The sequence below is a fragment of the Microcaecilia unicolor genome, chromosome 4 (assembly GCF_901765095.1).
Source record: "Microcaecilia unicolor chromosome 4, aMicUni1.1, whole genome shotgun sequence".
NCBI classification, from domain to species: Eukaryota; Metazoa; Chordata; class Amphibia; order Gymnophiona; family Siphonopidae; genus Microcaecilia; species Microcaecilia unicolor.
In genome coordinates, this window is record NC_044034.1 from 198,712,202 (window position 1) to 198,737,911 (window position 25,710).

The 25,710-nt window shown below is 46.7% G+C and overlaps 1 protein-coding gene across 1 annotated transcript in view; it reads left to right on the top strand.

Annotated features, from left to right (window-relative positions):
- Window positions 1-25,710, top strand: part of NAP1L4 (nucleosome assembly protein 1 like 4) — a 481,814-nt gene that overhangs the window by 231,109 nt on the left and 224,995 nt on the right. Inside the window, 1 exon segment of the mRNA XM_030201119.1 lies at window positions 18,247-18,386. Coding sequence (XP_030056979.1) covers window positions 18,247-18,386 — 140 coding nt within the window.

Below are 25,710 nucleotides of genomic sequence, written 5' to 3' on the forward strand. Positions count from 1 at the left end.
CTGTTGGAGTTCCTCGGGGATCTGTCCTTGGACCCCTTCTTTTTTCAATCTACACCTCTTCCTGGGCTCGCTGATCTCATCTCATGGTTTCCAATATCATCTTTATGTTGACGACACCCAGCTTTATCTCTCCACACCAGACATCACTATGGAAATCCAGGCCAAAGTATCGGCCTGCTTATCCGACATTGCTGTCTGGATGTCCAACCGCCACCTGAAACTGAACATGGCCAAGACCGAGTTCATTGTCTTTCCACCCAAACTCACTTCTCTTCTCCTCTCCCTCCACTCTCTATTTCAGTCGATAACACCCTCATCCTCCCCGTCTCATCTGCCTGCAACCTCAGAGTCATCTTCGACTTCTCCCTCTCCTTCTCTGCCCATATCCAGCAGACAGCCAAGACCTGTCACTTCTTTCTCTATAACATCAGCAGAATTCGCCCTTTCCTCTCTGAGCACACCACCCGAACTCTCATCCACTCTCTCATTACCTCTCACCTTGACTACTGCAACTTACTCCTCACTGGCCTCCCACTTAACCATCTATCCCCCCTTCAATCTGTTCAGAGCTCTGCTGCACGTCTTATCTTCCACCTAGACTGATATGCTCATATCACCCCTCTCCTCAAGTCACCTCACTGGCTTCTGATCAGGTACTGCATACAGTTCAAGCTTCTCCTACTAACCTACAAATGCACTCAATCTGCAGCCCCTCACTACCTCTCTACCCTCATCTCCCCTTACGCTCCTACCCGTAACCTCCGCTCACAGGACAAATCCCTTCTCTCAGTACCCTTCTTCACCACCGCCAACTCCAGACTCCGCCCTTTCTGCCTCGCCTCACCCTATGCTTGGAATAAACTCCCTGAGCCCATACCCCAAGCCCCCTCCCTACCCATCTTCAAATCCTTGCTCAAAGCCCACCTCTTCAATGCCGCTTTCGGCACCTAACCATTGTACCTCTATCCAGGAAATCTAGACTGCCTCAATCTTGATTGACTGCACTTTTTGTCCTTTAGATTGTAAGCTCCTTTGAGCAGGGACTGTCCTTCTTTGTTAATTGTACAGCGCTGCGCAACCCTGGTAGCGCTTTAGATATGTTAAATAGTAGTAGCAGTATTAATATACAATAGCATATTTAAACATAGAGATACCACATGTCTTTGAAACAATATGCTTTTATTTAGGTCAGCACATTTTTCTGGTTTATTTGGTTGAGCTATTTTTTTCAATATACATACTAGAAGATTCACAACTGCGGTCTTCAGTACATGTGAGCTCATTTGATATTCAGTTCTTTATTTCTATTCTTTTATTTTTTTTATTCTTTTTTTTTTTTTTTTAACTATTTTTGTATTGATTCAATCTCAAGTTTGTCATTCATTTTTTGATATTTTCTAATTGGTTTCATCAAATCTACCATATTTTGACAGTAGAGGATCATTGTGTAGGTGGGTGTCTTGTTTTGCTTAAAATTAGAATTTAGACATATTATGTTTAAGTAAATATTGCTCCTTAATCATGATCATTTATAGTTGATACAAACAGCAGTTCTCTCTCTCTCTCTCTCTCTCTCTCTCTCTCCTCTCTCTCTCTCTCTCTCTCTCTATATATATATATATATATATATATATATATATATATATATATATATATATTATTTATTATATATGTGTGACGTATTTGTGGAATGGTCTCTTATTTATGATAAATTAATTACACCTTTTATTATATGTACCACGAGCGAGTAGGGCCCTTCCCACGAGGCTACCACCTCGATTGATCCTGCCTCAGCCCTACCAGCCAAGCACCCGGAGATCTCACTCCGTTCCGATCAGTGCTCGTAACGGAGGAATGAGCTGAAGGACCGCCGAGACCAATCGACATTACAGCTGATTATCCAATCGGATACACGGCTCCGAACTGCCACGCCTAAAAAGCGACGAAGCTGCAGACAAAGTCCAGCCTCCAGGTAGTGCAACCGATAACTGGGAAGCGTGTGACATAGAGAAATACGCGGCAGCCGACGGGTGGGATCACCGAGAAGCCCAGGAGGTGAGAGAGTCGATGGTGGCAGTGCAGAAGGGAGCGAGGAGGAGGAGAGCACGGCGATTGAGGAGACGTGCAGGGAACCTGTAGCTGAGGAAGGACGATACGCAAGGGAGACTTGCAGGGAACCGGGAGCCGGAGAAGGATGTTCCGGAGCACGGGAGTCGTGCAGGTTTGAGCAAACCCCCTTGCCACTTAAGAACTGGATATAGTTGTTTTCATCTAATCGCACCGCCTCAGCCATGGTTTAAATGTAGATGCTTTGCTCTGTCTTGAATATAATAGAAATGAGTTGCTCTGTTCTAATTGTAAGGTAAGAGAAGTAGCCGCTTTGCATTAATTGCATCATGTACAACAATGATATACAAGTAGCTACTTTTATGAATGTAAGGCACATGATATCTGCATGAACTGTTGTCGAATACACTGCCTAAATTGAACTGCTTCGCTTGATTGCACCGCTTATGGTAATGATCTAAATATTTCCGATTAGGACTGAACACAATGTTCACCGTATATGAGACTTTGCATCACCTCATTTCATTGCAATTGAGATCTGCTTCCAAGCACACGTCTCTATTGATCTAAACGCTGTTATGCTCTGAAAGCACTGTTTACATGAACTTTCACTGCAAATGAAATCTGCGTATAAGTGCACTGCTTTATTGAACTAGATGCTGCTCTGCTCTGAATGCAATGTGTATATTGAACTAAATTCTGCTGCCATATTTTGTGCACTGTTTACAGGGACCCAGTTGTAGACAGCGTACCGCAGGTGCACCGCGCATATTGTACTTTACATCCTATATACTGTTGCTTTAGAAATTGCTGTAGTGTCTTAAATGCTGATATGAACCCCAGCAAAATACTCCTATCTACTGTTTCATCCTACTCATACACTTACATACAATCCACGATACAGATAACAACAACCTCACAACCTACAAACCACACACGTGCAAATCATGCCCTCCCAAAACAACAACAAAGACCACAACAAACCTAATACCCACAGACACCAACAAGGGATATAAAAAAAAAGAAAACACCAAACCCACACATCAAGAAAACAGACAACTGATAAAAATCACCACAAACCCGAACCCAAGGGAGCAATACCAATTAGTACAAATAGGTTACTCTAATGCTAGATCAATAATCAAAAAAACCACAACGATAACTGACTGGATAACGGCAGATCACCTTGACCTTCTCATCAATGAAACTTGGATTCATGACTCTAAAGACCCAATAATCCTAGAGCTTTGCCCACCAGGGTACAAAATTACCCATTGGACAAGAGAAGGAAAAAGAGGCGGAGGCATAGCTATAATTTATAAATCCCAATTCACAGTCACAACAACAGCTGAATCTATCCTTCCCCAACTCGAAATAGCCTCAGTCAGAATCAACCACCCCAACCTGCATGATCAACTAAACATAATCCTATTTTACAGACCCCCGGCTAAATGGCAAGATGCTCAGATACACTTCATGGACTTCATATCAAATACCTGTCTGTCCTCCCAAAATATTCTTATAGCAGGAGTAATCAACCTTCATCTTGAAGATATTAGCACAAACAATGTACACGAATGCAAGGAATTCCTTCAACTATGGGAGATCCACTGGCCGTTAGGATCCACTGGCAACCCACCCACAAGAAAGGACACACATTAGATATCATAACCTACAAATTTTCATCAGAAGCGAACCTCACAATCAAAGACACAAAATGGACAGCCACACCGTGATCAGACCACTACAAGGCAAACACCTCCCTCCTCTGGAAAACAAAAGAGACACAACAAAAACAAGAAAAAAAAACATATACTACAGGAGGCAAAATAGACCCTCTAACATTTTGGCAACAAATATACACCGACGAATGGATAACAACTACAGACTCACCCCAATTTCTACAAGAATGGGACAATAGATTCAGATTGTAAGCTCTTCTGAGCAGGGACCGTCCTTATTTGTTAATTTGTACAGCGCTGCGTAACCCTAGTAGCGCTCTAGAAATGTTAAGTAGTAGTAGTAGTAGAACAGTTCTAGACAAGATAGCACCACTCCAAACTAGAACCTCACATAGGAAAAGCTCAATCCCATGGTTTAACGAAGAACTGAAAGAATTAAAAGCACAGGTTAGAAGACTAGAAAGAGCTTGGAGCAAAAAAAAAAAGACGAACACACACTCAAAGAGTGGAAACAGTTACAAAGAAAATACAAATACAAAATCAGACAGACCAAAAGAACATACTACAGAACTATAATAGGACCAAATTACAAGGATACGCATAAACTCTTTTCACTTGTAAACAATCTCCTAAACACCACATAGGTCACTTCGAATAGCATAGAAACCCCATCGGCAACCAACCTAGCGAACTATTTCAAGGAAAAAAATCATAAAGCTCCGACGCATGATACCAAGCAATACCACTGAGTACACAAGCATTCTTGAATGCTTAGACCCAAAACCCAGGGAATATCCTGCCGATCGATCATGGACCAACTTTGACTTGATTTCAGTAGACGAACTCACACACTGGCTCAGAAAATATGCCAAATCTCAATGCAAACTTGACATCTGCTCTACTAACCTATTAAAAGCCGCCCCCAAACAATTCAAAAAAGACCTCACAAACCAAGTAAATTACAGACTCCTAAATGGTCTATTCCCCACGGACAAAGGAAATATCCTTCTCACTCCACTGCCAAAAGATGCTAAGAAAAGCACAATGGACCTAACCAACTACCGACCAGTTGCTTCTATCCTGCTCATAACAAAATTGATGGAAGGCATAGTGACGAAACAACTCACGGAATACCTAACCAAACACTCAATTCTACATGAGTCTCAATCAGGATTTCGATCAAATCATAGTACTGAAACTGTACTAGTGTCTGCAATGAATTCATTCAAAAAAACAATTGCAACCGGCAAGAATATACTCGTACCATGTCTAGTGCTTTCGACATGGTGGATCATGGAATATTACTACACCTGTTAGAATACTTCGGAATCGGAGGCCCAGTTCTCAAATGGTTCAAAGGATTCCTCGCCACCAGGTCCTACCAAGTAACAACGAATAATGACAGATCACCACCTTGGATACCGGAATGTGGAGTTTCTCAGGGATCCCCCCTCTCGCCAACTATTTTCAACCTTATGATGATACCACTAGCCAAACTTCTAGCCAATCAGAACCTTAACCCCTACATATATGCGGATGATGTCACGATCCACATCCCGTTCAAAAGTAACCTAAACGAAATAACCAATGAGATCAACCAGAGCCTCCAAATCATGCACTCTTGGGCAGACTCATTCCAGTTAAAACTGAACGCAGAAAAAACTCAATGTCTAGTTCTTACTTCCCAATACAACACAAAGAACTACCCTACCATAACCACACCATACTGCACACTTCCTATCTCAGAAAATCTGAAAATTCTTGGAGTCACTATTGATCGATACCTCACACTCGATACCCATGTGAAGAATATAATGAAAAAAATGTTCTACTCGATGTGGAAACTCAAAAGAATAAAACCTTTTTTCCCAAGAAACATCTTCTGTACCCTAGTACAGTCATTAGTGATAAGTCATCTGGACTACTGTAACACTTTGTACACAGGCTGTAAAGAACAGACCATTAAAAAACTCCAAACAGCCCAGAACACCACAGCCAGACTCATCTTTGGAAAAACTAAATACGAAAGGGCGAAACCTCTAAGAGAGAAACTACTTTGGCTACCACTCAAGGAACGAATTGAGTTCAAGATCTGCACAACCGTCCACAAAATCATCCACACAGATGCCCCACTCTATATGTTAAACCTAGTGGACCTACTGCCTAGAAACATCAAAGATCAGCCCACAAATTCCTTAATCTGAACTTCCCCAGCTGTAAAGGAATTAAATACAAACAGTCATACGCTACTACTTTTGCGTATAAAAGCACACAGATATGGAACGCATTACCCTTGGCCCTGAAAAGTATGGACAATCTTACCAGCTTTCACAAATCTTTGAAGACATATCTCTTCAACAAAGCCTACAAAAGACATCCTTAATAAATCATTCCTCAAACTACTCACCTCTCACAATACCTTACCTAGCACCTTGCATCTAAATCACCTACCTTCAGCCTATTATCGACTGTATTTAAGATCATGTAATGACTACATCTTAACAACACTCTGTAAGCCACATTGAGCCTGCAAAAAGGTGGGATAATGTGGGGTACAAATGCAATAAATAATAATAATATGTGTGAGATATATTTCTATTTATTTAATGCAAATGTACATCATTATTACATATTTATAATCATTTATTGTATATGTGGGATTTTTGTGTTACATTTGTTTCATGTTACAATTACTTTAGGTATTTGGAATGCAATATACAAACACATATATATGTAATGTGTGTATAATAATTACTATTTTTTGTCATATCTGCATTGTGTTTTAAAACGTCATTCTATCTGTTTTATAGCCCCTGAAGCAGCCCTGCTGGGCGAAACATGGCCTGTGTCGGGCTGTACTGTATATAATCTTTAATATCTATTAATAAATTGCATTTTTTCATCACGATCTGCTTTGTTGATTTTCCGTCTTGGAGTTTGCAGACCGTCTGCCCCTTTGCTTTTTTGGACTCCAGGAGTGTTATGCTTGATTCCGGAGTCTTATCTGATTGCCTGGATCTGTCTAATTCGGGATCTATCACTTGGTTCATGTCTTCTGCCAGTACTACTGGGAGAGCCGGGTACTCCTGACAGTGAGCCAACAGCCCGAGCGTAAAATCGTTTATCTGGGGTGTTGGGGGCATAGACAGATATAAGCAGCATGTCCCTCCCCTGGAGATTCAGCTGTATCCCTACGTATCTCCCTTCTCCATCTTTAAACACCATCTTTGATTTGCACAGTAATGCCTTATGGATCAGAATCGCTACCCCACCTTGTCTACCTGTAGCCGGAGAGTAGAACACCTCCCCCACTCAGTGATGCCTTAATTTCTCATGTTCCTCTTGGGAGAGTCTTGTCTCTTGCAAACAGGCTATACTGGTCCCATGAACTTTAGGGCCGACAGAACTTTCGTTCTTTTGATTGGGGAACTTATACCATACACGTTCCAAGAGACCAGCCGCGTTTTACCTATCTGGGAACTGATCTTTGATCCATGTGCTCCTTGAGTGTGCTTTTTAAAATCTTCTCCGGAGCTCCCAGCCTTCGCCCCCCTTTGAGTAGGGACTGTCCTTCTTTGTTAAACTGTACAGCGCTGCGTAACCCTAGTGGCGCTCTAGAAATGTTTAGTAGTAGTAGTAGAAGCTATCTCTGTACCTTTTGCCATGTGGTGAATCTGTGCCTCTTTGAAACGTCTTGTGCTCCCCCCCCAACCCCACCCGTCTCCTCCTTTGCTGCGCCTTCTGCTGGGGTTCGGTGGTCGGTCTGGTGCCCGGCAGCTCCCGCCGTCCTCGGTTTGTCACCGCTCACCAGGCTCTCACCGCTCATTAGGCGTCAGCAGCACACGTGGACGACTCCACTCTTCACCCGGCGTCTCTCCCTCAGTCTCGGACCCAGGACTCCGGACTGGCTTGGGTCCGGTGGAGCTCAGGTGGATGCAACTATCTCAGCAGCCTTCTATTTCTGACCTGGGACGCAGGAGCTGGTGGTTCTCGGCCCTCTAGGCAGCAGCTTTCGTCTGCCGGGGCATCTGGTCACTTGTCTGGCGGGTGGGGGTCGAGTTGGCTCCTGGTCAGGACCGGCGGGTCCACGTGGGCTTCGAATTCCTCGGCCAGAAGCCGTGTGCGGTTCTACCGGTTTCGCCCTTCGGTCGCCTTCGGTCCGCCGTTCTCGTCTTAAGCTTCACAGCCTCGCCAGGTGAGTGTCAGGTGGGTGCAATTCATCCCGGTTGGAGGTCGGTCACGACTCTGGCTGGAACTCGCACGGACCCGACCTATATGGGCGGAAATCTTGTTAGACCAGACATTTAGATGTTTGAGCTAGATTAGCAAAGAGATCTGTAACTTCTTTATTTATAGGGTACTGTCTTTTGTCACGACCTAAGCAATAGTTCTTGGAGGACAAGCAGGCCATCATATTCTTATAACTGGGTGACATCATCCCAACAGAGACCAGTGCAGATGCTGACTAGCGAGTATTGTAGAAGTTTCTAGCAGCGTCCTACCCGACCTGTGAGCGCAGGTACCCTAGTTTTCATTTTTCTGCAGAGCTAAGAGGACACATTTTTTGTTCTCTCACACTGCAATGGTTTTTTTTTCTCTTAGTGCCTTCCTGTGCAAAAATTTAGAGCTTTTTTGCCTTCACTTGTTCTTCTTTTGTTTTTCCCTCAACCTTCTTTACTTGCATAGTGTTTTCAACATTTTTTTCAGTTTCCTTTGTTTTTCAGGTGTGGCTGTGTGATTTAGGCCATAGCCCCGGTCTCAATTTCAAGTCTACCCCTTTTTGTGCTACTCAAGATTGAGGAGTTTAATTTAGCTGAAGTTCTTCTTTTTTTCAATGTCTCAGAGGACCCCCTTGTGGCTTCAAGAGGTGCGCCCAATATAATTGGGTGATTTCTGTCACGGACCGGCACTCTTGGTGCATCAGGTGCCTTGGACCTGACCATGACCCCACTTTGTGTTCTCTTTGTTTTCAAATGCAAATGAGAATTCAGCGGGCGTGGAAGGTTCAACAGGAGCAGGCTTTTGGATTCTCAAAGGCTGATAACATCAGCAACAGCACTGGGAGTGCACTGGCATTGAGGAGGTCTCCAGCCTGTTGACATCGGGCACTGATAGCAGACCCCAGGACCGGTCAGCATCGAACCTGACACTGAAGGTGCATACAGGTTCATCTTTATCTGCACCAATGGACTATGCATCAGGTGAAGGCCAAGAAGCATAAGCACTGGTCCTCTTGACACATGGTGCTGAGGGCGCCCAAGAAGTGCCTGTACTGAGTGGAGCACTCCCCCTCTGTGGAAGAGGTGTCGGTGTGCAAGTCACCAAGCAGCCAGGTCCCAGCTACCGGTTTGACACTAACGCCTTCTTCGGCTGCCTCTCTCCCAGCCCCCATGCCTTTGCCGATGCCTGCCTTTGATTAACTGTTCCAGACCATGATCAGAGAGGAGGTGGCGCAGTTGCAATGGCACACTACTCGGATATCGAGGGTGCTTGCGCCACCAGTGGAACAGTCCCAGCTACCTACTGACGCTCCATCGATGCCGGTGCAGAGATCCTTGATGCTGGCATCTCGAAGGGTGTCGACATCGACGCATACAGTACAGCTCTCAACATCAGGGGAAGAAGCTTCCCCGGAGTCTGAGAGTAGAACTGTACCTCAGGACTCTTTGGGGTGTGGATATCATACCACTAGGCTGAGGCATAAGATCTGATTATGCTGAAGAGTCTGACTGAGACCACTTATGGGAGTCTGAGGAGGATCCTTATTGCTTCTTGTCAGAGGAGTCATATAGAATACCCTTTGATCCCTCCCCACCTCGAGAGATGAAAATCCCCACCTGAGGGACTCTCTCACTGGCTTTGTGAGGGATATGGCTCCTGCTGTCCCATTTAAGTTGGAGAAAGACATGTTAACTGCCCTGGATTATAAGACTCCCCCTAAGAAATGGGTCATGGTACCATTGCACAGGACGTGCTGTTGAACAACTGGAAATCTCCTCTTATAGTGCAGGTCGCACTAAAGAAGGTGGATATCAGGACTGGATTACTGCAATGCACTATACAATGGTATGACTACAAAGGGTCTGCACCAGCTCCAGTTGATTCAGAATGCAGTAACAAGACTCATAGAAGGTTGCAAGCGACGTCACCACATCACACCATTTCTGCAAAAACATTGACTACCAGTACCTGGCTAAATTTAAAACTCTGATCTTCAAGGCCCTGAAAGGAAATGGCCCTGTGTACCTGAAAAATAGCATGATCCTCCACACACTGCCAAGGACACTAAGGTCCTCCCAAGGACTTTTCACTAACTACACCCTCTCCAAAAGACATTACACAATGTGATACCCGCAAGTGAGCCTTCTCCGGAGTAGCCCCACACTGTGGAATGCACTGCCTAAAAGGCTCCGCTTAACACAAAACTATTTCTACTTCAGGAAGCAGGTGAAAGCTTGTCTTCAACCAGGCCTTTAATGGAAGAAGAAACTAACTTGTTAGTCTCACTCACACACACAAGGAGTGACTCGGGCTGCACATACTGCAGGAGGACATGTTTTTCCGCTCCTACACTAGCTGAGATATTTAACCATCTTTCTGACCTCATGTGCAACTTTCTTTAAATCAATCACCTTACTTTCTAACTCTTCCTACTTTCTTTTTTTTTTTTTTTACTTTTTATTTTAAAATTTTCATGAAATAACAGTACAAATTAAGATGATAGAAATATCTCCAAATACTATAGGGCAAAATTGACATTACATCTTGAACTTATTAATAAAAAGCATAATATATATCACATCCAAACCCCTTCATATAAATTCCCCCCTCCCTCCCATCCCTCTAATTATGGTAAGATTCTAGGCTTGTGGAGAACAGACACTATCTAGCTTATAATTGAAAAAGAAAAACACCTATATTGCGACCCAAATCGGGAGATAGACGTTTATCTCACAAAAAGAAATAAAGCGGTATAATCGAAAGCCGAATTTGGACGTTTTCAACTGCACTCCGTCGCGGATGTGGACAAAGTTGATGGGGGCGTGTCAAAGGCGTGGTGAAGGCGGAACTGGGGCATGGTTATCGGCCAATCAGAGATAGGCACCTTTCGCCGATAATGGAAAAAAATATGCGTTTTTAGCGAAAATTTAGGGCACTTTTCCTGGACCCTGTTTTTCACAAATAGGGCCCCAAAAAGTGCCCTAAATGACCAGATGACCACTGGAGGGAGTCGGGGATGACCTCCCCTGACTCCCCCAGTGGTCACAAACCCCCTCCCACCACAAAAATATGCCGTTTCACAACTTTTTATGTTCACCCTCAAATGTCATACCCACCTCCCTGGCAGCAGTATGCAGGTCACTGGAGCAGTTATTAGGGGGTGCAGTGGACGTCAGGCAGGTAGACCCAGGCCCATCCCCCCCCACCCCCCCCAGCCCGTCGGTGCCGGGCAAGATGGTGGAGGCTATTATTAAGAATAAAATTGCAGAGCATATACAAAAACATGGACTGATGAGACAAAGTCAGCACGGATTTAGTGAAGGGAAGTCTTGCCTCACCAATCTAATGCATTTTTTTGAGGGGGTAAGCAAACATGTGGACAATGGGGAGCCGGTTGATATTGTATATCTGGATTTTCAGAAGGCGTTTGACAAAGTGCCGCACGAAAGACTCCTGAAGAAATTGCAGAGTCATGGAATCGGAGGTAGGGTATTATTATGGATTAAGAACTGGTTGAAAGATAGGAAGCAGAGAGTAGGATTGCGTGGCCAGTATTCTCAGTGGAGGAGGGTAGTTAGTGGGGTCCCGCAGGGGTCTGTGCTGGGTCCGTTGCTTTTTAATGTATTTATAAATGACCTAGAGATGGGAATAACTAGTGAGGTAATTAAATTCGCCGATGACACAAAATTATTCAGGGTCGTCAAGTCGCAGGAGGAATGTGAACGATTACAGGAGGACCTTGCGAGACTGGGAGAATGGGCGTGCAAGTGGCAGATGAAGTTCAATGTTGACAAGTGCAAAGTGATGCATGTGGGTAAGAGGAACCCGAATTATAGCTACGTCTTGCAAGGTTCCGCGTTAGGAGTTACGGATCAAGAAAGGGATCTGGGTGTCGTCGTCGATGATACGCTGAAACCTTCTGCTCAGTGTGCTGCTGCGGCTAGGAAAGCGAATAGAATGTTGGGTGTTATTAAGAAGGGTATGGAGTCCAGGTGTGCGGATGTTATAATGCCGTTGTATCGCTCCATGGTGCGACCGCACCTGGAGTATTGTGTTCAGTACTGGTCTCCGTATCTCAAAAAAGATATAGTAGAATTGGAAAAGGTACAGCGAAGGGCGACGAAAATGATAGTGGGGATGGGACGACTTTCCTATGAAGAGAGGCTGAGAAGGCTAGGGCTTTTCAGCTTGGAGAAGAGACGGCTGAGGGGAGATATGATAGAAGTGTATAAAATAATGAGTGGAATGGATCGGGTGGATGTGAAGCGACTGTTCACGCTATCCAAAAATACTAGGACTAGAGGGCATGAGTTGAAGCTACAGTGTGGTAAATTTAAAACGAATCGGAGACAATTTTTCTTCACCCAACGTGTAATTAGACTCTGGAATTCATTGCCGGAGAACGTGGTACGGGCGGTTAGCTTGACGGAGTTTAAAAAGGGGTTAGATAGATTCCTAAAGGACAAGTCCATAGACCGCTATTAAATGGACTGGAAAAATTCCTCATTTTTAGGTATAACTTGTCTGGAATGTTTTTACGTTTGGGGAGCGTGCCAGGTGCCCTTGACCTGGATTGGCCACTGTCGGTGACAGGATGCTGGGCTAGATGGACCTTTGGTCTTTCCCAGTATGGCACTACTTATGTACTTATGTACTTATGTAGCTGTTACACTTGTGCTGGTAAATGGGAGCCCTCCACACCGCCCCCCAAACCCACTGTACCCACATGTAGGTGCCCCCCTTCACCCCTTAGGGCTATAGTAATGGTGTAGACTTGTGGGCGGTGGGTTTTGAGGGGGATTTGGGGGGCTCAACACCCAAGGGAAGGGTGCTATGCACCTGGGAGCTCTTTTACCTTTTTTTTTTGTTTGTTTTTGTAAAAGTGCCCCCTAGGGTGCCCGGTTGGTGTCCTGGCATGTGAGGGGGACCAGTGCACTACGAATCCTGGCCCCTCCCACGAACAAATGCCTTGGATTTATTCGTTTTTGAGCTAGGCGCTTTCATTTTCCATTATCGCTGAAAAACAAAAACGCCCAGCTCACACATTGTTGAATAAAACATGGACTTCTATTTTTTTCGAAAATACGGTTTGGTCCGCCCCTTCACGGACCCGTTCTCGGAGATAAACGCCTATGGAGATAGACGTTTTCATTCGATTATGCCCCTCCACGCCAACATCCTCTTTGACTCATAGACATCCCACACTTTGTAGTACTGAGCCAGAGTGCCTTTACGGATAGCAGTCAATTTTGACATCAAACGTACATTATCTAGTCTCTGCAAAACTCTTTGTATGTCCGGAAGCGTTGGTGCCTTCCATGCTGCCGCAATTGCTAGTTTGCTCGCTACAAATAGCTGGGTAGCAAACCTGTGAATGTCCGGCTTTATACCCTGTGGTTTAAAGTGTAAGATGCAGCTATTCAAACTGACTGGGTATGATACCTCCATTATTTTGTTCAGGTAAGCCACAATTTCCGTCCAAAACTGACTTACTTTTTCACAGTCCCACCAAATATGAGCCATATCCCCTTGTAATCCGCATTTTCTCCAGCAGAGCCCGGTCCCTGTCTTATATATTTGTACCAAACGGCATGGTGTATAATACCAGCTATACAAAATTTTGTGCCCATTCTCCATTAGGGCACTTGAGGTAGAAACTTGTAACAGAGATTTAAACGCCCTGCTCCATTGCTCAGGGTCATATGTCACCCCCATTACTGTTTCCCATTTAGCTGTGTAATATGTCACTGGGGAGTCTTGAAGCAGTAGTGCCTTATATATCCTAGAAATACCCCCTCGGCCTCTTCCCCCCCCCCCCCCCCCCCCCCAATCATGCTTTGTTCCAGCTGTGTTTCAGTGAGATCTAGCTCCTCCTCTGCTTTGCGCTTAATAAAATCTTTACCTGACAATATTAATAAGCCTGTATGGGGGAGAGCCCATGGGTCTGGTCAACTCTGTGTAGGGGATCATGTGCCCTTGTTCGTGCATTTGGCCCAATTCGCACAAGCCCATCTCTTCCCACTTTATATATGCCTCGTCTACTAACCCCAGGCCAAACTCTGGTGCAAATCTAAGGTACATATGTGTGTAGTATTTACAGTCAGGAAAGAATATCTCTCTGACTGTGCACCATGTCTCCAAGGGCCACCGTATAAGGGGAGGACTCTCTTTATAAAATCACTTTGAATAACTTTGTGTCGTCAGCAAATTTAATTACCTCACTAGTTACTCCCATCTCCAGATTATTTATAAATATGTTAAAAAACAGCGGTCCCAGCACAGACCCCTGAGGAACCCCACTATCTACCCTTTTCCATTGAGAATACTGCCTATTTAACCAAAGGTCCATCAAGCCTGCCCCACGACTCTCCAATTTCTTCTGCAGTCTTTCATGAGATACTTTGTCAAACGCCTTTTGAAAATCCAGATACACAATATCAACCGGCTCGCCTTTATTCACATGTTTGTTCACCCCTTCAAAGAAATGTAATAGATTGGATGTAATAGATTGGTGAGGCAAGATTTCCCTTTACTAAATCCATGTTGGCTTTGTCTCATTAATCCATGCTTTTGAATATGCTCTGTAATTTTGTTCTTTATAATAGTCTCTACCATTTTTCCCGGCACCGACATCAGGCTCACTGGTCTATAATTTCCCGGATCCCCTCTAGAATCTTTTAAAAATATATGTGTTACATTGGCTACCCTCCAAATTTCCAGTACCACGCTCAATTTTAAAGATAAATTACATATTAGTAACAATTTTTCCACCAGTTCATTCACAGGGGGTACCTCGGATTTTGGGTAGGGAAGCACTATTATCAGTACTGTGTTCTGCCATTCGGCCTAGCATTGGCTCCCATTTTTTCCACCAAATGTCTAGCGGTACTTGCAGCATATCTACGCAGACTGGGAGAGTATGCGTTTCCCTACTTAGGTGATTGGCTGGTCAAGAGCACATCGCAGGAAGGGGTATCGGCATCAATGCGCCTAACTATTCAGGTTCTGGACATATATAAGCAGAAAAATTTGAACTTTCACAGCTTGGCTGCCTCTTCAAGGTAACAATGTCTTCCCAGCTGGTATGACTAACAAATCTTTTCTGAATTGGGAAAAGTGTGGGATTTCTTTGCTTAAGCATTTCATTGTGGAGAATGGGTCAGTAGTCTCTTCTAACTATCTGTGTTCTCAATATCTGTTGTCTCCGATGATGCTTTTCCTACCTACAGGTGCGCCATTATGTTGCTTCGTTGTCTAAGGAGGCATTGACAGATGATGAAACTGAAAAAGTAGAGGAAACTTTCTTAGTGGGAAGTTCTACAACACGGAAAGTTCTTCTCCTTTCCAGATGTTCCTCCTTTGAATTTCTGGAAGGGAGCAACTGCCTGGTCTAGTGACCTAGAGATTGATCTATCTTCTGAATTGTTAACAACTGATTTGTAAGCCGTTGGTTAAGCTAACTTCTACAATTCGAGAGCAACATTACACGTTTTTGTTTTGAACTTCTCCCCTGGCGGGCCTTTAAAGTACGTCTGGCCAAAACTAATCAGTGCCTGAAATGTTCACAAACAGAGGCTGGGCCACATGTTTTGGGCCTGTACTTCAATACAACGATTTTGGAAGTCAGTTCAACGCCAAATTCAGCGCTTATTTGGATTTTGTTTACCTCTGAAACCACAGATTTTCTTGTTTGATGATTATACCAAATAAGACTAAATGTATTCTACTTTTCTATTTGTTTTTGTTGGCTAAACGTGCAATCCTATTACAATGGTTACGAGCGGACCCTCTTAATGTGACCCAGTGGCTCAATATGGTGTATGCCCTCATGGTTTTGGAACGCCATCGTGAGGGCTGGAACTATCCAAACCACTGGGCTAAATTTCACTGTATTGGTTAGTAATGCCACCTAGGGTTTGTAGCTGGCTTCTGAATTGAGTTGTTTGACATTTGTATACCATATTATCTCAAATAGGATTCAAGTTCAGTGTGACTCACAATGTAACAAAAGTAGAATTGACAAGGCATTCTGATTACATAGTATAAAGTACATTGCTGATCCTCGTATTTGCTTCTCAGATTTGGATAAGAGTTCACCAGATCTGGGAGTTTGTAATTGGTGGTGGTTGGGATGGTTGGGGGGGGAGGGGGGCTTATGGGTAGTTTAATATAACAAAACTTCTGGAACATGTTATGCTGCGGTTGTTGTATGCTTGATTGGTCCAATAAAGATTTATAAGTTCAAAACATGGGTGTAGCCTGAAAGATCTGAGAGTGGGGTACGTCCTCGGTGGATTTTTTTTGTACTCATTTCAACAACAAAGTCCCTTTCTCAGTTCTGCTCCAGGCTTAGATCATATGTCAGGCTAGTGTCAAATGCCTTCCTCCTGTATTGTGGAAAAATCTTATGTATGCGTATTCTTCAATACCTATCATAGAGAAGACTTTGCTGAAACTCAGGCAAGATCAGAGAACTGGCCGAGGTAGATTTGGTTCCCTCTTCTTCTGGAATTGTCCTCTGAAGATCCGTGGAGATCGGACTGTTTTCCAATCATCACGCAGAATGAGGGTTCCCTTCAACATCCCAACCTCCAATCATGGCTTGGATGTTGAGATCGTAGAATTTGAATCCTTGAATTTGCCAGAGGGTGTGTCTCACGTCTTGCTGGCTTCCAGGAAAGATTCCACTAAGAGGTGTCGCTCTTAAGTGGAGGAGGTTTGCCATCTGCTGTGAGGGCAAGGCCCTAGATCCTTTCACTTGCCCTACACAAACCCTGCTTGAATACCTCCTACACCTCTGAATCTGGTTTCAAAACCAACTCTGTAAGGGTTCACCTCGATTGTAATCACCATGTAGGAGGCACATCCATTGCTGTATAGCCTTTAGTTGTTCGCTTCATGAGAAGTTTAACAAAACCCCCTGTCCGAACTCTGACTGTGTCATGGAATCTCAATGTAGACCTCATCCAGCTGATGAAACTCTTGATTTCTGTCATCTGAAGTATTTGACCTGGAAAGTTGTGTTTTTGGTGGTGTTCACTTCAGCTCACAGGGTCAGTGAGCTCCAAGCCTAGTAACTCATCCATCTTACATTTAAATTTATCACAACAGAGTAGTTCTCCGCACATACCCTGTTCCATCTTAATCAGTCAATTGTTCTACCAGCATTTTTCCCAAAGCCATATGCCCATCCTGGTGAAAGTGTACTGCATACCTTAGACTGCAGGTGAGCCTTAGCCTTCTGTCTGGAGCACCTTTTTGTTTTTTGACCAAATTGGATAGGTGTGGCCACACATGCTTTCAAATTGGATAGCAAATTGCATCTCCTTTACTTATGCCTAGGCTGGCTGACTTTTGAGGGTCATGTCAAGGCTCCTAATGTCAGTCATGGCTGTGTCAGTAGCCCACTTGAGATCAGCCTCCATAGAGGAAATTTGCAAAACTGCAACTTGGTCATCTGTCCACGCATTCACATTTCATTACTGCCTTGACCAAGGTACCTGGCGCTACTGCTGGTTTAGGCAGGCAGTTCTGCAGAATTTGTTCTGTATCTAGAATCAAACTCTACCCTCCTAGGCTCTGTTTTATTCTGTTCCAGGCTGCACCTACACAGCTAGTATGTATATAGTTTTCAGATTAATTGAATTTTTAGCCTTGATGTTTCGAGGCTCTTTTATCCTAGCTTTGTTGTTTTCAGTGAGCATGGTAGCTAGGGATTCCCAGGTACAAAGAATATGAAAGCCTGCTTGTCCTTGGAGAAAGCAAAGTTACTTACCTGTAGCAGGTGTTCTCCAAGGACAGCAGGCCAAATATTCTCACGTACCCTCCCACCTCAAGGAGTTGAATTAGTTATATTCTTTTGCTTTTTCACCTGACTGAGGTACCGACGCACGTCGGGAGGGAAGACACCAGCTCATGCATGGTGAGATGCTACTAGAAACTTCTATAGTACTCACTGGTCATCCAGGTGTGAGAATATTTGTGCTGCTGTCCTCGAAAAACACCTGCTACAGGTAAGTAACTTTGCTTTATAGTCACTATACCATTGAAATATGTGGGATAAAAAGGATAAATTTGTCAGTGGATTAAGCACATAATTTTAAATTGTAACTGTTTTCTTCCAAAAATACTGGTTTTGGTTTTCTTATAAAACATCTGCAATCAATGTCTTCTATTGATTACTATGTGTTTGCAGTCTTGCATTAAAAAAAAATGTTGTTTGTAACATCCAGTTAATAATTTGATGCCAGAACATATTGTGGGTTTTGTTTTCTAGTCATTCACATTAGAGTTCCACTTCGAGCCTAATGACTACTTTACTAACTCAATCCTGACAAAAACTTACAAAATGAAGTCGGAACCAGACCCATCAGATCCCTTTTCTTTTGAAGGCCCTGAAATAGTTGACTGTGAAGGGTAAGTACATTTAAAAAATGTTCTGAACTATTATCAGGATTTATGACTCTGAAATGTTTCGACTATTTTTTATTTTTTTTGGAGTCCATGAATATTTATTGAAATTTGAAACGAACATCAATATATATAAAAGGCGAGTGTCGTACTCACTCGCAAATGCGCAGTAGAGACCTTCTCTGCCCCACCCCCGCGTCAATACGTGATGACGGGGAGCGGAACATAGAGGGTGTGTACTGCGCATTTCTGAGGGAGGGACACCGCCGTCTAACGCTCCCCCCACCCGAGTCACCGCCGCCACCCACCTTCTACCCAGTCGGGCCCTCGCTCCACTATTGAAACAGCGAGGGTCCGAGAATGCAGCACTGAGCTCTGCTGAGCTGCCGACATCGCCCTTCCTTCTTCTTCTCTGCCTCTGTCCCGCCCTCGACGACGTTACATCACACGAGGGCGGGTCAGGCAGAGAAGAAGAACGAAGGCCGACGTCGGCAGCTCAGCAGAGCTCAGTGCTGCGTTCCCGGACACCCTCGCTGTTTCAATAGCGGAGCGAGTGCCCGGCCGGGTGGAAGGTGGGTGGTGACGGCTCGGGGGGAGGGGGCGCGAATTCGGAGGGGGAGGGGCTTTCAACCCCCCCTTCCTATAATAGCCCGTTTTTACGGGCTCAAAGGCTAGTACTATATAATTGGTACAAAACATCAAGTAATAACATAAAGTGAGTAAATATAACAAGAAACATATTGCTATACATGAATAATTAACAGAATTGGTCTAGATACTCTACTCTGTCCCTACCTGATGATAGCGCATGTACCTCTTTCTCCAAGACTTCCGTTGTACGCAAGCAAAAAAAAAAAAAAAAGGAGCTTAAAGTTTCCGAATTCTCTGTCTGCCTCCAGCATTTACAGTAAACCACCCTCCCCTTCCCAAAGAAGCCTCGCACGTGCTTTCTGTGCCGGGACTCGGAAGGGCACAAGACAGGGTTTTCCTATTATGTTGTTTATGGGACTTAATTAGCAGCCAAGCAGTAACCTCCTTGATTACAGTCACTGTTTTGAAACTGTGGCTGTCGGGACGGTGTAAAAGCCAGATCTGGGAGAATAATCAGTAATAAACAGTTCTTAAGATGACCGCCAGGTGGGGAGCTCTGTGAAGAGCTCCGAAGGTCCCGGAGATATGGACCTACCTGCACCATCCTGGGCCATCCTACGTTGGTCCTGACGGAACCGAGGCCGCTCCGAACCCAATTAGAGAACCTGGAGTCGACTGCGACGGCCTCGAAGCGAAGGCGAACGGATCTGGGGCTGATCGCGGCTACCTTGTAGAGGTCCTGGGAACAAGGCAAGCGCCCACCGGATCGAATCCCTGCCGCACTGATCGAGGAAAGGAGGAAGGAGGCGCCGCACACTCGGTTACGCTGGAACGCGCGATACCGACTGCGACGGCTTCTCTGGTCTCCAGTGCGGGTGAGCGGCCCTGGCCGATCGCGACTGTCTGCCTGCCTGCTTGCCGCGTGGCTGCGGCCCGTCCCCTTCGTCGTCCAGGGCTCCCGCGGCCTCTCTGCCTTGGCCCGTGCACTCCGGGGGAACCCGGGCTCAGGGTCTCTGCGCGGAGAGGTCGGGCAGGCTGTAGTCTACCACACTGGTCGTGCCCGAGGGCCTGTGCGCTGCTGCAGCACTCCCTGGCCGAAACGGCCTGGGCACTGATTGCGGTTGCAGACCACGTGGACCGGGACGACTGCGGTGGATTCAGGGTGCGACTGGACTGTCGGGGGCGGGACCAGAACCAAGAACAGGCAGAGTCCATCGGCCCCGGTCTGTTCCAGCCCGCCGATCCAGCGACCTGTACGACCAGGCCGACGGGGACAGGGTCAAAGACCGTGATGTGGCAGAGTCCAGCAGCACCAGCCTCTTCTAGTCTGCCAACCCAGCGTTTCCCTGCCTGCTCTATTCCATCTGCACCAGCAGCCTGCTCCAAGGAGTGGCCTAGTGGTTAGGGTGGTGGACTTTGGTCCTGGGGAACTGAGGAACTGAGTTCGATTCCCGGCACAGGCAGCTCCTTGTGACTCTGGACAAGTCACTTAACCCTCCATTGCCTACCACATTGAGCCTGCCATGAGTGGGAAAGCGCGGGGTACAAATGTAACAAAAATAAATAAAATCAGCCTGCCCCAATCCACCTGCCTGTTCCAATCCATCTGTTCCAAAGTATTCCAGTCCTCTTGACCCAGTTTCTCCCTGCTTGTTCCAGTCCATCTGCTCCAGCCCGCCTGATCCAGCCTCTCCCTGCTTGTTCCAGTCCGCCTGATCCAGCTTCTCTCTGCCTGTTCCAGTCCGCCTGAGCCAGCCTCTTCCTGCTTGTTCCAGTCCGCCTGTTCCAGCCTCTCCCTGCTTGTTCCAGTCCGCCTGATCCAGCTTCTCTCTGCCTGTTCCAGTCCGCCTGATCCAGCTTCTCTCTGCCTGTTCCAGTCCGCCTGAGCCAGCTTCTTCCTGCTTGTTCCAGTCCGCCTGATCCAGCTCTCCCGCTCGTTCAAATCCATCTGCTCCAGCTTGCTCCAGTCCGCCTGATCCAGCGTCTCCCAGCTAGTTCCAGTCCATCTGCTCCAGCTTGTTCCAGTCCGCCCAGTCCAGCTTCTCCCTGCTCGTTCCAGTCCATCTGCTCCGGCTTGCTCCAGTCCGCCTGATCCAGCGTCTCCCTGCTTGTTCCAGTCCGCCTGACCAAGTGTGTTCCAGCCCGCCTGATCCAGCTTCTCCCTGCTTGCTCCAGTCCTTCTGCTCCAGCTTGTCCCAGTCTGTTTGATCCGGCTTCTCCCTGCTTGCTCCAGCCCGCCTGCTCCAGCCCACCTGATCCAGCTTCTTCCAGCCTGCCTGAGCCAGCTTCTTCCAGCCCTCCTGATCCAGCTTGTTCCAGTCCGCCTGATCCAGCTCTGCTCTCTTCTGCTCCAAACCACTCCAGATTGTTCCAGTCCTGCTACTGTACCGAACTGCTAGCCAATCGACCTGCCTGCCTGCTACCCAGTCACCTGTTCCTGCATGCATGCTAGCCAATCACCTGACCATCAACAACCTGCCACTTTGCCAGCCCTTCACCCTCCCGACTGTCTGACTGCCCACCCTGGAATCTGCCTGCCCCAGTCCATCTCCCTACCAGCTCATCACTCTCCTGTCCATCTTCCTACCAGCTCATCACTCTGCTGCCCAACTGCTCACCTGCCTGCCTGTCTCCCAGTCCATCTTCCTGCCAGTTCATCACTCTCCTCCCCGACTGCTCACCTCAACCTGCCTGTCTCCCAGTCCAGCTACCTGCCCCATAAACACCTCAGTTATCACTTATGGCCCCCACTCACATTCTATTCCTTGCCCTATCCCTCCCTAATCTTTTCCCCACACGAACTCACTGCCCAGCCATGTCCTCTCCCATCCCACTCATCACTGCAATACCCTACCTACCCCTGTCCCACACCACCTCACCATCCCTACTGACCTCCTCCTCCTTCCTAGCTCTCAACCTTCAACACTTCCTTCCCGCCATGAACCCTTCCCCATTCCTCTTATGCGCATCCTGTCTTTGTCGCCTTCGTCGCCCCACCTCCCCCATCCTTCTCCGCTCTCTCTTACTCCTTCTCCTGCTATCCGCGGGAGACATCAATCCCAACCCAGGTCCCCCACACCTGTCCTCGTCTCATCTATGCAAACGTTCCCGCAATATCTCCAATCTCATCTCCATTCCCCTCCTCCCTCCCCTTCTCTTGCGCCCTGTGGAACGCCCACTCAGTCTGCAACAAACTTCCCTTCACCCACGATCTCTTCATCTCCCATTCCCTTCAACTGCTCGCCCTAACTGAAACCTGGCTCACCCCTGACGACTCTGCCTCAATCGCTGCCCTATGCCACGGAGGCTATCTCTTCTCCCATTCGCCCCGCCCAGTTGGCCGCGGTGGCGGTGTCTGGCTACTACTTTCGCCCTCCTGCAGTTTTCAACCTCTCCACCTACCTCAGTCTCACTGCTTCTTATCCTTTGAAGTTCACTCCATCCGTCTATTCCACCCGCTGCCACTCAGAGTTGCAGTCATTTACCGCCCCCCTGATAAGTCCCTCCCTTCCTTCCTTACCGACTTCGATGCCTGGCTCTCCGTTTTTCTTGAGCCCTCATCCTCATCCCTCATTCTTGGTGACTTCAACATACACACTGATAACCCATCCAACTCATACGCTTCTCAATTCCTCACTCTAACCTCCTCCTTCAACCTCTAGGAGAGCTCCACCACCACCCCTACTCACCAATCTGGTCACTGTCTTGATCTCGTTCTCTCTTCTACCTGCTCACCCTCCAATTTCTGTACATCAGATCTTCCTATCTCTGACCATCGCCTGATCACATTCACACTTCATCACCCTCCCCCTCAGTTCCGCCCAACTCTAACCACCACTTCCAGGAATCTCCTGGCTGTTGACCCCCCCACATCCTCTATTATCTCTGATCGCCTCCCTTCCATCATGTCCTCAGAGTCTGTCGACAAGGCTGTCTCCACTTACAATGCCACTCTCTCCTCTTCTCTAGACACCCTTGCACCATCTGTCTCCCGCCCCACAAGGCGTACTAATCCCCAGCCCTGGCTGACCCCTGGCACCCGATACCTTCGCTCCTGCACCCAATCGGCTGAATGCCTATGGAGGAAATCTCGCACCCATACTGATTTCATTCACTACAAATTCATGTTATCCTCCTTCCAGTCCTCCCTATTCCTCGCCAAACAGGACTATTACACCCAATTGACCAATTCCCTCAGCTCTAACCCTCGTCGTCTCTTCGCCACCCTCAATACCCTCCTCAAAGTGCCCTCCGCTCCCATCCCCCCCTCACTCTCTCCTCAATCACTGGCTGACTACTTCCGTGACAAGGTCCTGAAGATCAACCTTGAATTCACCACCAAACCCTCCCCTCCTCTTCATCCCATAACCCACTCCCTCAACCAACCAACCCAGGCCTCCTTCTCCTCTTTTCCTGATATCACTGAAGAGGAAACCACCCATCTCCTCTCCTCCTCAAAATGCACCACCTGTTCCTCAGACCCCATCCCCACCAACTTAACACCATCTCTCCTACTATCACCCCCCCTGTCTGTCATATCCTTAACCTCTCTCTCTCCACTGCAACTGTCCCGGACACCTTCAGGCGTGCCGTAGTCACACCCCTCCTCAAAAAACCATCACTTGACCCTACCTGTCCCTCCAACTACCGCCCCATTTCCCTCCTACCTTTCCTCTCCAAGATACTTGAATGCGCCGTACACAGCCGTTGCCTCGATTTTCTCTCCTCTCATGCCATCCTCGATCTGCTTCAATCCGGCTTTCGCCCCCGGCATTCGACAGAAACGGTACTATCTAAAGTCTGCAATGACCTACTCCTCGCCAAATCCAAAGGTCACTACTCCATCCTCATCCTCCTCGACCTATCTGCCGCCTTTGACACTGTCAATCATAACTTACTTCTTGACACTCTGTCCTCCTTTAGATTCCAGGGCTCTGTCCTCTCCTGGTTCTCCTCTTATCTCTCCCATCGTACCTTCAGAGTACACTCTCATGGTTTGTCCTCCTCCCCTATCCCGCTCTCTGTCGGAGTCCCCCAGAGATCTGTCCTTGGACCCCTTCTTTTTTCAATCTACACCTCTTCCCTGGGCTCCCTGATTTCATCTCATGGCTTCCACTACCATCTCTATGCTGACGACACCCAGCTTTATCTCTCCACACCAGACATCACTGCGGAAACCCAGGCCAAAGTATCGGCCTGCTTATCCGACACTGCTGCATGGATGTCCAATCGCCACCTGAAACTGAACGTGGCCAAGACCGAACTTCTTATCTTCCCACCCAAACCCACTTCTCCTCTCCCTCCACTCTCTATTTCAGTTGATAACACCCTCATCGTCCCCGTCTCATCTGCCCGTAACCTCGGTGTCATCTTCGACTCCTCCCTCTCCTTCTCTGCACATATCCAGCAGATAGCCAAGGCCTGTCGCTTCTTCCTCTATAACATTAGCAAAATTCGCCCTTTCCTCTCTGAGCACACCACCCGAACTCTCATCCACTCTCTCATTACCTCTCGCCTTGACTACTGCAACCTACTCCTCACTGCCCTCCCACTTAGCCATCTATCCCCCCTTCAGTCCATTCAGAACTCTGCTGCACGTCTTATCTTCTGCCTGGACCGATATACTCATAGCATCCCTCTCCTCAAGTCACTTCACTGGCTTCCGATCAGGTACCGCATACAGTTCAAGCTTCTCCTACTAACCTACAAATGCACTCGATCTGCAGCCCCTCCTTACCTCTCTACCCTCATCTCCCCTTACGTTCCTACCCGTAACCTCCGCTCTCAAGACAAATCCCTCCTCTCAGTACCCTTCTCCACCACCGCCAACTCCAGGCTCCGCCCTTTCTGCCTCGCCTCACCTCATGCGTGGAACAAACTCCCTGAGCCCATACGCCAAGCCCCCTCCCTGCTCATCTTCAAATCACTGCTCAAAGCCCACCTCTTCAATCTCGCCTTCGGCACCTAACCACCACACCTATACTCAGAAATCTAGACTACACCAACTTGACATTTTGTCCTTTAGTTTGTAAGCTCATCTGAGCAGGGACCGTCCTTCTTTGTTAAATTGTACAGCGCTGCGTAACCCTAGTAGCGCTCTAGAACTGTTTAGTAGTAGTAGTAGTAGTAGATATATGTTTATTAAGAGGAATGAGATTGAGTGCCAACAAAAATTAGGATTAAGAGTAGTAGTATCTTTCCAATAAGTGAGAACCATTTTGAGTGCAGCTGCTATAAAACATTCAGTAATTTTGTTGGGAAAAATCGAGTTGGTTTTGACTCCTGAAGAAATTGCAGAGTCATGGAATCGGAGGTAGGGTATTATTATGGATTAAGAACTGGTTGAAAGATAGGAAGCAGAGAGTAGGATTGCGTGGCCAGTATTCTCAGTGGAGGAGGGTAGTTAGTGGGGTCCCGCAGGGGTCTGTGCTGGGTCCGTTGCTTTTTAATGTATTTATAAATGACCTAGAGATGGGAATAACTAGTGAGGTAATTAAATTCGCCGATGACACAAAATTATTCAGGGTCGTCAAGTCGCAGGAGGAATGTGAACGATTACAGGAGGACCTTGCGAGACTGGGAGAATGGGCGTGCAAGTGGCAGATGAAGTTCAATGTTGACACGTGCAAAGTGATGCATGTGGGTAAGAGGAACCCGAATTATAGCTACGTCTTGCAAGGTTCCGCGTTAGGAGTTACGGATCAAGAAAGGGATCTGGGTGTTGTCGTCGATGATACGC